The sequence below is a fragment of the Semicossyphus pulcher genome, unplaced genomic scaffold (genome assembly GCF_022749685.1).
Source record: "Semicossyphus pulcher isolate SPU_LCO1_2020_fin unplaced genomic scaffold, fSemPul1.0.p SCAF_12, whole genome shotgun sequence".
In the NCBI taxonomy this organism is placed as follows: Eukaryota; Metazoa; Chordata; class Actinopteri; order Labriformes; family Labridae; genus Semicossyphus; species Semicossyphus pulcher.
This window is the reverse complement of record NW_027211626.1, coordinates 6,472,018-6,484,336: the sequence shown is the minus strand read 5'-3', so window position 1 is coordinate 6,484,336 and position 12,319 is coordinate 6,472,018. Positions and strand designations below refer to the sequence as shown.

The following is a 12,319-nucleotide window of genomic DNA, read 5'->3' as shown; positions in this document are numbered from 1 at the left end:
TGGTACCACTTTCTGGCAAGGAAACCCTTTGTAATGACCTTATACTGGCTTTATCAATGGTTTAATATGGTTTTGTAAATGGTTAAATACGCTACTTCTTTATATTACAGGTCTAAGCTAAGATAGCTTTGGGGTTGCAGTGTGAACAATCCCTCTGGCTTGTACTTGTTTTCCTCCAGCAGGGCATTTGCTTTGTCTCTTTGCTTAGCTTTTAATTACAGGTCAGATAAACCTGGTAGATGTCCCCAAGGCCAAAAAAATATGCCAGTTGGCCCTTTTGTGCAACGTGTCCTGGCTAAATTTCAAGCCCAGGACTGACAGTGGAAAAACAAAAGCTCCGGCACTCACAGGATCGTGTAAAACTGACTTTAATGTGGGTCAGTACTGTCAGTGCTCATGTGCTACTGAAATACTAACACTTTGATGGTTTGTGGTCATTTGATTTAAGTATTTTCTAAAATACATGGCAATGACAACATGCGACAAAAGAAAAAAAAAAACTAATTTGGGCTGCATCTTGTCATCAAACCTACGATAAAATTAAAGTTATAACAATAACTATATTGTTTGCAACCGTATGGCTTCGTAGAATAGTGTTTTATTACCTTATAATAATAGGTTAATGCCAGCCAGGAGGATTTTTCACAATGTGGCAGCTCTAACTTGCTCTTATTGGATTCTACAAAGCACTGCTATATGATTTATCATTAATAATGCCATTAATCACAGCTTATAAGCACCATAACATGTTCCTTATTACTCACATCTATTTTACTATGCATTATGTAAACATATTAATACTTTAAATAGTCGTCAGGGAATCCTATGCATTATTAGGAAAATATAAGTTTGTCTCACGATACTATATCTGGACTCAAAGAGGCAGTTGTGGCGCAGCAGGTAAAACAAGTCGTCCACTAATCACAGGTTTGGTGGTTTGACCTCCAGCTCCTCTTGTCCACGTGTTGAAGAGTCCTTGAGAAAGTGCACTCAAAAGAGCTTTAGAAATTCAGCCATTAAACATATAAGAAACAATCTTTAAATGAAATAAGTTCCTCTGTTATTCTGGAAGTTTTGCAGCTTTATTTGTGTAAATACCTACACTTTTTAATGCACTTGGGATTACAATCAGCCAGTTCAGTCAATAAGATAGTAAATTATAAAATACCATGTCAAGGAATTTCTAAACTTTCACTCGGAATAAAAAAAGACAAACAAACATTAGATGCCATCACATGTTGTATAGGAGTACATTTGTGTAAGAAGACACTGTAGTGAAAGTAGTCTGCTCTTATATATGGAGTGATATCAGAAACAGACAACGAACGCAGCCGCCTTGATTCAAAGTGTTACCTTGTAACAATCCAGGAGCTGTAGGCAGCATTAAGAGTTAACAGAGTACGTGGTCCTTTTCAACTCAAGGCACAGAGGAATTTTACTCGGATTCATATTCTAGCAGGTCCTACTGATTAAAAAAACATGTTTAATGTGGCCACCGGAGACAACACCAGAGGGAGGACTTGACACAGTTTCCTCGTTAAACGCTACAACGGACTTGATGTATTACATTTCATATCTTTTAAACGCACATAATCATATGTGAGGAAACTGAATGAATAGCATACAAAAAAATATCGCTTAAGAGAGGAGTCATGTTCTTGGCACAGGGGAGAGGAGGAGGTTAGTCCTGCAGCATTTTACAGATACCTCAGATAACAGTTCAGATGTTTGCTTGGTTATCCCAGACAAACAGGCAGTGACGAACAGTTTATCATCCTGTCGTGTCATGATGGAATCATGACACATTAGAGACACAGACAGCCAACAGGTAAAACTTTGGTATGACAACAAACATAAAAGCAAAATGTCCAGCATTTGTAAATACAATGGAGAAAAAAGAGATGAAAAGGATCAAAAACTTGACTTTTCCGTCTTTTCCAAGGCCGATGGAATAAATAGAACTGTTTTTAAGACACCGCAACTCGGTTATCTTTCGGGACACTGTGTTTGGATCGTTCTCGTCTGCATTAGTGACGTATATTTTTGACCTCAGACCTTGGCAGGCCTCGCTGGATGAATGACAACATCCTGTTTTGCCCTACAGCTGGTGTGTCTCACTTATAATGATTGTTCTTACAGGTCGACCATCTGGACCGGCTGGTTTTCAGGCTGATTCTCAAAAGCATTCAGACCTCAGAGGAGTGTTGTAAACAGTGGAGCTGGTCTGAGAATGCAGTAACAGTCTAAAGAGTTAAAATAATCCCTCAGGAGTGTCCACTGTGGAAACAGAGCTGACAGATCAGGGTTGCTGCATGTCCTTGGTGGTCTCCTGTTCACGATGGTCCACTCTGGAAGTGTGTCTGCAGGTGTTTTTGAGGGTATTTTCTAGTGATTATGTGTCTCTGTCTCATTGCAGTGGATTATCAAACACAGAGTCTGGTAGTACAGAGATCTTCAGCTTCTTTTCGGGCCAGCTGTACTCCTTTGGTAACTTTGTCTGTAGAAAAGAGAGAAGACAGCCATGGTTAAACAAGCTGGCGGTAGAACAAACTCAAATCACGAGTTTAAATATAGCTATTTTGCGTACCTCCTCACGAGTGTTAAGTTCTTGTATATCCCCAAGCATCTGCTCCACAAACTCTTCAGTCAACAGTATCTACAAAAGAAGAGATACAGGTCAAATAAATGCATCAGAGATGAAAGCATAACATGAAACTTGAGTTAATGCGCAGGTCTGTGTGTGTATACCTGAAGCCAGGGGCCATGGGCTGCATAAGGATGCTCTTCAGTAGCAAAAGCTCCTTCAACACCTGTAGATACGAAGGTGATGGCTGTGTCTCCGTTGATACTCTTGTAAGTGAAGTGTCTCCCATGAAGTAACCTGCCCCTGTAAAACATGAAACACAGTCCAGTATGAAAACCAGGTGCATGATTATGAAGAGGAGGAAGAAGAAGAAGACATGCTTTATTAATCCCTGAGGGGAAATTCAATGTTTTCACTCTGTTCTTACAAACATGCTACACACATAATAAACACGTGCACAAACATGGACATGCATGAACGCAGAGATGTCAGAGTGAGGGGGCTGCACGTGAACTTGCGCCCCGACAGTGCCCAGAAAAGGAACTGGCACCTCTCCAGCTAACAGCCCCAGATCCATGCTTGGTCCATAAAATGTGTTTTATGTGGTTTATATTGTATCTTTCTTTTTTTCCATTACAGTGTTTTTTATTACTAGCAATTTTTAAAGGGTAAGTTAATATAATAGTTTCTTATTTATTTTGTGAAGACCAAAGAAAGCCAGTGTCCCATTTTGACATTTAAAATAACATGTTATTGCCTGAGATGACAGGGGTTTATCCATTAACCGGGGTGATTGTGTATTAACAATTAATTACGGAGTGAAATGGGGCTGTCAAAATTTAAGCTCTTAAAATCTCCAGTCAGCTTCCAACTTCATAGTACAAACCTGATAATGAAAAAAAGCAGAAGAACAGGGATGTATGTTTCTATGTTTGGTTTAAGTGACTGGTGCTAATTTTGGTCAAAGATTGAGACATTTGGAAGAAACAAAAGATTGAGTAATTGATCAAGACAGATACGACTGAAACTGTTGCAACCATTATGGTTATTTCCGGTTATCCGATAGATAAACTTTACTGGTAGAAACTACACACAGTATATAGTGCATAGAGCAAATTGATTACTGGTAATAAAATAAAATCTTAAAGGGCCAGTTCCCCGATTTTTAACCTCAGTCCCATCATGCTATTATGGGGAGCTAATGCCATTATGGTAGGAAAAAAATGCAGTTTTGCTCTTTGTATTTGGAGGACGCTATCCGCTTCTCCAATGGGCCCTGGAAAACTCCCTGGCCTCCGCCAGATGGCGCGTTTGACGTAGTCTGGTGGAGGCCAGGGAGCTCGCTAAACTACAGTTCCTCAATCTAGGATGCCCGCCTCTGATGTCATGTCTCGTTCAGAATCGTCAGGTTTGAAATGTAGACTGCAGACCTGAAGATTTTTTAGACGATCCACCGGTATATTCTCGTTGTATTTCGAATTCTGTACCGCTCTGAGTTGCCTGCAGCGATCAATGTCCTTGAGTGGAAAACGGTCGTATCTCACTCCAGCGTCTCTCGCTGGGCCGTTCCTTTCAGAGGGAGGGGCGCAATGCATGCTGGGTGTTGTAGGAATGTAGAATGGGCGAAACCACGAGCTGTTTGTACAACTTTCTCCACAGCTATGGCGCCAATTTCAAATATTATTGCTTCTATCGATTACAGAGAACACCAGCTTTGATTGACAGTGGCTTTTCCCAGGGGTGAACTGCTCCTTTAACTAAAGTTTGGTGGTGGTCTGTAACATATTGAAAGTCTCTGTTTCAATTCAGCAAATCAAATCTTGTGAAGCTTCTTCCTGTCATTTCACACACTTTTTGTTAGGTGGGTAAACAGTAAGGACAGCCAGTCACTGTACATAAGCCAAATCATGGTAACAACACACAGTAGTAACTATTTTTGACTTCTTTAATTAGTCAATGTTGAGGAAAGAGAGGCAACAGAAATATGATAACATAGACCAGTCTTTATCCTGTCGTTCAGTTTCAGGTGACCATTCATGTCACAGGTTACTCTACATTTACTTTGAAGCTATTTTGCTCACTTAAAAAAGCTCTGGGCCACTAACAACTGGCTAGCTTTTATCCTTGACACTCCTTGAAGTGGCATCAAAGTGAAAACAGGAGGAGGAAAATCAGACTTTAGGGCTTCCTTGCCAAAAGTTCCTTTTGAACATGTAAGAGAGTGGTGTCATCTGCATTTTTGCTCTGATGATTTATGAAAACTTTCTGCCACACCCATCCAACACGAATGTTTGGTTTATATTTTATCTGTATATCTTAGGGACATTCCAAGAGGGGAAATATCGAGTGTGGGAGCAGGAAAAGAATGGTGCAGTACCGCAGGCAGAGGGGCAGCAGTGTGCCGGACTCCTGGTTGAATTTCAGATGGACGCTCTCCAACTGGCGTGTTCGGACCAACTCGTGAGGAACAATGGCTGCCGAGCTCTCACTCTCCAAACTGTCCTTTCGACTCCTGAGAAACAGACAAAGAAGAGAGAAAGAGTGATAAGTTAAAAAAGTTACATACTAGTGAGGAAGTCTGAAAAACAACAGAAGAAAAAACCTCTTCCGTGTAGGAAACGGCAGCACCTTGACCTTTGCCTGCGAGTAGACACAGATTTCACAACTCCTCCATAAAGTTACTACCTGACTCGGCGGAAGAACTTCCACAGAAATTAGTGACAAATGCCTCTATTATGCTGGTAGCTAAGAAACAATGGTGATAACAGTTCACATGTCAGTTTCACTGTGAGTCACTGCACATGGTAGAGGGAGTTATCCTCGTGAAACCCTTATGCTGAGCTGAACCCATGTTAAAGTGTGTGCTGGTGTGTGGGAGGAACACTCACTGAGGTCTCTCGTGGCTCTGTCTCTGGCTGTTGATAGGTGGTAGTGCTGCCTTGCTGTTAAACTCCAGTCCTTTTCTCAGGGTCTCCCTGATCTGCTCTGTGTCTGTCAACACACAGACAGAGATCAGCATGGAATTATCCCATCATGCACTGCTGACGGCATGAAACCAGAACTCCTGTGTGCAGGCTGGTTAACCATTCTTGGATCTGCAGAGTCTAAATTAGACTCTTTTCTCTCCTTTGGGACTTGGCTTACCTTTGTCTGAGAGCCTCCGTGGCTGCGATCCTATGCAGATGGATCGGCTGTCCTCCTCATCCTCTGGCGGTCGACTCAGATCGTCCCACACACACTTGGCGCTGACCCCACTCAGGTTGGAGCCCTCTGTCTCGATACCCTGGTCCACTCTCTCCTGCTTGGATGAGCAAGAAACATACGCAATCATCAACACTAGCTCACGTAGAACCCACATGTGGTTTAGATTTTCAAAAGTGAGACGACACTGCATAAAGACTTATGATCCAACAGGGGGTGCTAAGTTAGCTCTGCAAGTCATACATGGCTTCCTTTTATCTATTTATATCTTTATAAATGGAAATCAGTTTGCATCAGCTCATCTGAACTTCACTCTGCAGCCTTTCAGAACATACAAATATTTATCATTAATTAATTTAATTGTCATTTAAAATGTACAATGCCCAAAAAGCTAGCAGCTGTGGAAAACCCACTGTAAATACAATATAGTACTAAGCTGTGAACTTAATAAAGCTTACTTGTAGGTGTGGATCAATGTCGAAAATAGTCTCCCCTCTCCTCATGTCTGTGATTAGCCAGGGGCCACCAGCTCTGCACACAAGAAAATCATCAAACATTAGTCCCACATATTATTAACCTCATGTTAAACACACAGTTAATAATTAAGAGGTAAATTCCCTCTCTATCAGCTGATCCACAATATATTTGTCACACTGGAACGCACACATTTCACTCTGGAGGAGCTTTGTTATAACAACTGTTTCCTGTTTTTGGTTTAGTTTACTTTAGTTCAATGAATGAACATTTGAAAGAGAAAAGTAAATATTGTGTTACAGTGGGGAATGAAGTCATCTATTGGACTAGATTTGCTAACAATGAAAGCAGATCAGGCCTGCTTTCTGTCATTCAAGGTTAAAGGAGCAATTCGCCCCTGGAAAAAGCCTCTGTCAGTCAGAGCTGTGTTCTCTGTAATCGATAGAAGCAATAATATTTGAAATTGGCGCCACAGCTGTGGAGAAAGTTGTACAAACAGCTCGTGGTTTCACCCATTCTACATTCCTACAACACCCAGCATGCACTGCGCCCCTCCCTCTGAAAGGAACGGCCCAGAGAAGGACGCTGGAGTGAATTACTACCTTTTCGCTGCAGGCAATGGCTCAGAGCGGTACAGAATCCGAAATACGATGAGAATATACCGGTAGATCGTCTAAAAAAATCTCCAGGTCTGTGGTCTACATTTCAAACCTGACGATTTTGAACAAGGCATGTGTTTTACGTAGTCTGGTGGAGGTTTTCCAGAGCCCATTGGAGAAGCAGAGAGCTTCCTCCAAAGGCACAGAGCCAAATTGCATTTTTTCCTACCATAATGGCATTAGCTCCCCGTAACAGCATGATAGGACTGAGGTTGAAAATCAGTAAGCTGGCCCTTTGAAGTGAAATCTCATATTTAAATTCACAATTTTAACACAAATGCACTAAAATAGAACAATAACGATTTGAGGCGTGTGTTAAGTCAAGTTATATTTACTGAAAATCTACAAGAAAAGTATCACTTATGAAACAAAACTAAGAAGCAAAATGAAATATCAGAATGATAACAAAGCCCTTTTTGTACTCACACTCTGACTCCGCGCATCAACTCCAGGATGCCTTGGCCGTTCCACTGTTGGGCCGCCTGTAGCTCTTCTGTACACACACCTACAATCTGTAGGAGACATGGCAGAGTGTGAGAGGGTGTGGTCTCCAATATTGTTACATCCTGTTGCTGACCTTTTTTTTTTCATTAAACATAAAGTTATACTTATTGATTGACAGCTGTAGTATCTGTTTAGGTTTGCAGAAAACGCTTCAGCATTTCTATTAGTGTTATATTTACAGTTGATATTTAGGTTTAAAATAACAATAATAATAATATATCAGATCAGCTGATGTGACTAAATGCCAATCATTACTATAATCAATCAAAGGACTAAGGCATCCTTTTCTCTTCTAATGTTGGACCATGGTTTGTCTAAAACCTAAATTCCAGTCCATAGCAAGCCTGTTGTGAACTTTAAGTTAAGTGCTTACACCCTGTGAATATCACATATTTGGACTCACCTGGAGAAAGCTCGTGGTGCCAAATGGCGTTTGAATGGGTTGCATCTGTGGGTCCTCTGTTAGCAACATATGCTGGATACGGGATTCACTGTTGTCTAGTGGACTGTGCCACGATACGTGGTCACCGCTACAAAATGTGTTTTCTGTAGAAGAGAGAACAAAAGGAGACATTCATTTTTAGAGTGTGACAGAATACGCTTCGTCATGCGTGTCAGCCTGCAGAGGGCATTTCCAGCTACCAGAGGGAGGCAGGCCTACTTTCCATTGTTCTGACAGTAGAGACATTCTGAAGAAAAGATACAGTTACAGGAAAAGAGGGGATATGATCAGCAAGAGAGAGAGAGAAAGAGAGAGAGAATGTGGCAAGAAAAACATAAATAGTAACATTTCCATCTAAGGAATGTGTCTGCTTGGGAGGTAACATGTACCAAGTCCAGATTTGCTGCAGGAGAAAAGCGAGGGGGAAGATGGCCAAGAATCGGCATTTACTTAGCTCAGGAGCCCAGCCCACCCACGCGCAAATTGACCCCAGCTGGATAGCTGAGAAGGGCTGGGTGGTTCGGAGGGGAGAATAGCCTTCTTCTCTTTCCTCATGGCTTTTAAGTGCCCCCTCCCTTCTCAGCCACACTTTCTTGTGCACTTTATAAACAAGGCTAAAGGAAATAAAGAACTTATATACAGTATATACCCATTAACTAAAGAGCATACAATCATACACAACAACAACAGTCTTGTTTACCATTTTAATAGGACTTTTGCACAACAGCAAAGGCAAGGAAAGGGGAAATTAGATTTCCTGTCAATACCCAGAGCTGGAACAAACAAAATCATGTGTACCAAACCAAAAACTGCTGCCTGCAGCAGACTCCTCTGTCTTGCATGTTGTCATTACTGGAATAACAAGCTACCTTCACATTCTTCATATTCAATAAGACGTGACATGGTGGCATGGCAACTGCAGCCAAAAGGAAGTTGTTCAATTGAAGCCAAGGCAGATAAATCATAACACACTGTGACTATATAAAAAACAATGACCGATCTCTCTTTAAAATGTTGAACTTGAATGACCTTTTCTGAGTCTAAAATAATGTCTCAAAACTGTCCGATTGTTAACAAAGTAAACCAAGAAAAGCATTACATTTCTAACACAGCAAGCTTCCATAATCATAATAACTGTTAAATTAAAATTATCCACCTCTAACATTTCCAGAGCCCGGCCATCACTCTCCGACTCCGTGGCAGAGACCCTCATACATGCATTCATCACCTCCCGCCTGGACTACTGCAATGGAGTCCTGTTCGGGGTTCCCAGCAACGCCCTGGACAGGCTCCAGTAGTCCAAAACAGCCACCAGGGTTCTCACCCGCACCAAGGCCTGGCAGCACATCACCCCCACCCTCATCCCCCCCCGGTACCTAAAGGACCTCCTCCATCCCTACACCCCTATACCCCATCCCAGGATCCGCGGTCCTCAGATACAGGCCTGCTCTCCACCCATTGCTCTCGTCTCCGAACTGTTGGGGACCGAGCCTTCAGTGTTGCAGCCCCCACCCTCTGCCTGCAGAGATCCGAAACGCCGTCTCCTTGGACATCTTCAAAAACACCCTCAAAACCCATCTGCTCACCACGGCCTTTGGACTATAATTCACACCTTCCCCTGTTTTCAGTGCTAGTTTTATTTACCTCTTTCAGCCTTATTTGTTTGCTTGTTTTGTTCTGTTGTTTGTTCGTTACTTACTCTGTAAAGCGGCCTTAGGTCCCATGAAAGGCGCTATATAAGTCTATGTTATTATTATTATATCAAAGTTTTAGATATTTATAGATACATTACATTTATATATTTCCCATATTACTGAAATATGCAGTATGCAATATTATTCATACCTATTCTTGCTGGAAAACTGTCTGCAACATTTTACAATTTGTTTGTGCATGGTTCTACACGACTTTGGCCCTGACCCTGAGGCATTTTATTATGCAGCTTATTCTGTAAGAAATTTCAAAACAAAACTACCACTTTGTTTTATTTCCATCCCCTCCAGCCCCCCTCCAAAAAAACCCCAACACTTTCTGTATTCTTACCTGACTGGAAGACATAGCGAGCCAAGCCTTGCATGAGCTCAGCTGGCCAGGTTGGGGGTGCCGTCTCACCAACCTCCCTTTTAAGTCTAAAGGTGAGCTCAAAGCCAAACCCACTAGGTCCGTCCGCCCCTGTGAATCTAACACACACACACACACACACACACACACACACACACACACACACACACACACAACAAAAACACAGTGAGAAACCTGGGTAAACAACACATCAAAAGCTGTAGCTTATTCTCTTGTTATATGCATGAGGGTTTTGGAAATCACAATGCTTGACAAGATCAACAGGAGGATGTAGAATAATAAGAGGATAATTAGGTGCCGTGTTAGTCAGTAGGTGGTCTACTCTTAAATAGCTCTCTTAAGCAAATATTTGGCATACTTAGAAAGCCTTGATATCATGAACATTCCTGTAATGAAGTAAATTAGAGAAACAGAACAAAAATCCAACTCAATTCATGCATTTGGAAGCTGTTACATTAGTGTACTTACTCATGTACCCTATTATCCCCATACAGGTCACTCAGGCCAAAGCTGACATAGTGCCAATGCTCCTGGATGTCTTGTGCTGGACAGCCCATACTTCTATACATGCTGATGTAGTCTAACGGATCTGGTCCCCCTAACCTGAAGAAACATAAAAATAAAAACCATGAGCCATGTCCAAAGCTGTTTTGTGAAGATTCCTCCCATGTGTGAGAGATGTTTACAATCAGAATCAGATTTATTGGCAAAGTATGTGGGCACATATAAGGAATCTGACTCTGGTTTAACAACACTTAAAGACAGGAGATAATAGTGCAATGGTGCAATAGAGAGTGCAAAAGTTCTGAGATAAATATGGTAATGAATCAGGTTGTTATGTCCAAGGGGTAGATGGTTGTAGTATTTCAGTATTTACAGAGAATGTGGATTGACATATTTCTCATGCACACCATTGATCCCATATTTGTATTATGTCTTCCAATATTGATTATAACTGACGTGTTTGGAGTTACTAGAAACAACATATTTTCCAGTATTCAATCCTTAATCAATATTTAAGTTGATGGATCTTTGCTATATTTATTGAAATCCTCTTAGAACAAGTACATTTACCTGTGTCTTTATAGATATGTTTTTAACTTTCGCTGGTTTTAAATTGAGTTATTAAACAGCACATCTTGCAAATATGATAAATCTTTAAAAACGTGTTTGAGTTGTCAGTAAACTGTGTTTACTCGTCAGTACAGCTATATAAAGACAGGTAGCTAAGCTGAGAGGTCCTAACTTGTAGGTAGTGAGATACATTTAAATGAAGGTTTTATAGTTAAACTAGCATAGCTTGATACTGAATCATCAAACTCCCCAAAACACAGTAGCAGCTCCCTACAGTATGGCTCCTGGATGCAGTTAGCTGAAATGTTAGCTTAGCGGCTATGCTAACTGTTGACTAAAACAGTTGTCCATAACTTCATAAACTTGCTCCACAAACACAATGCCTACAAAACTGCCAGGCTGGCAAAAGTAAGAACGGAGTACCTACCAATATTTCACAATGGCTGTTACTTGAAGCGGGTTGGCCTGCTCGGGGTAAAGTCGCCGGCATTCCCCGTAGATAGCCTGCAGTCCAGGGGGAAACAGCGGCACCAGCCCGTGGGCTTGAGCACCAGTTGTAGGCCGTACCTCATCCATGCGAAGGTCTCGAACAAACCCTTCTATTGTATTAAAACAACAAATGTGCAGTTATCTCCTGCTAGCTACACCAAGCTAAACAAAAACTAGACAAACTTAAATCATAAAGGCTTCACACTTTTTCTGCTGTCCAACGAAATACAGGTTTCACCCCGATCGTGGTGCTACACTCAGCAGGGACACAGCCTGTTGCTCATCCTCTACAAAAAAATGACTTCCTATTGGTTGGAGGGAATTATGACGTAAGTGACTGACAGGTCCTATTGACCAATGAAGAAAGAGACTTTAGGTTCGAGTGGATTTGTAGATGAGTATGATTGGCTGGTACTCTGTCAATCAAACAGTAAGAAGATGCTGATTTCCGTGTTGGGGGCTCAGGCCACAGGGGCCCAATGATGACTGTTTTGACCATAGACTGTATAAAAAGAAATAGTCATTGGTTTTGACCAAATGGGTCTTCAAAGAAAAGTAACGAGTGGTTGAAGAAGTAAACAGATCATTTATTTAAAGCTCCTGTGAGGAGTTTTTAAGCTGATTATGAAATGGACTGAAATTAACACTGGTGCCTCTACACGTCCTAAAAAAACAAACAAGGCCATCAGCAACAAGATTTATTATTTCTGTATAGTTCTATTTAATGCCTGAAACAGCTGGCGGGGGGTAGGTGGCAGATGAAGCGATTAACTTTGCGCTGCCAAATCAACCTTTTTTCTAAATTTCCCA

General features: G+C 41.4%; 1 protein-coding gene across 1 annotated transcript; it reads right to left on the bottom strand.

The window, feature by feature from the left end:
- Nucleotides 1-1,070: 1,070 nt before the first annotated feature.
- On the bottom strand, nt 1,071-11,756 carry sufu (suppressor of fused homolog (Drosophila)). The gene is made up of 12 exons (XM_069658743.1): nt 11,448-11,756; nt 10,415-10,549; nt 9,908-10,044; nt 7,826-7,968; nt 7,345-7,430; nt 6,244-6,316; nt 5,729-5,885; nt 5,473-5,575; nt 4,962-5,096; nt 2,749-2,887; nt 2,588-2,656; nt 1,071-2,497 (listed from the first exon to the last, which is right to left on the bottom strand). The coding sequence occupies exons 1-12, from the start codon at nt 11,594-11,596 to the stop codon at nt 2,408-2,410; spliced, it is 1,416 nt and encodes a 471-aa protein (XP_069514844.1). The 5' UTR covers nt 11,597-11,756; the 3' UTR covers nt 1,071-2,407.
- Nucleotides 11,757-12,319: the final 563 nt, after the last annotated feature.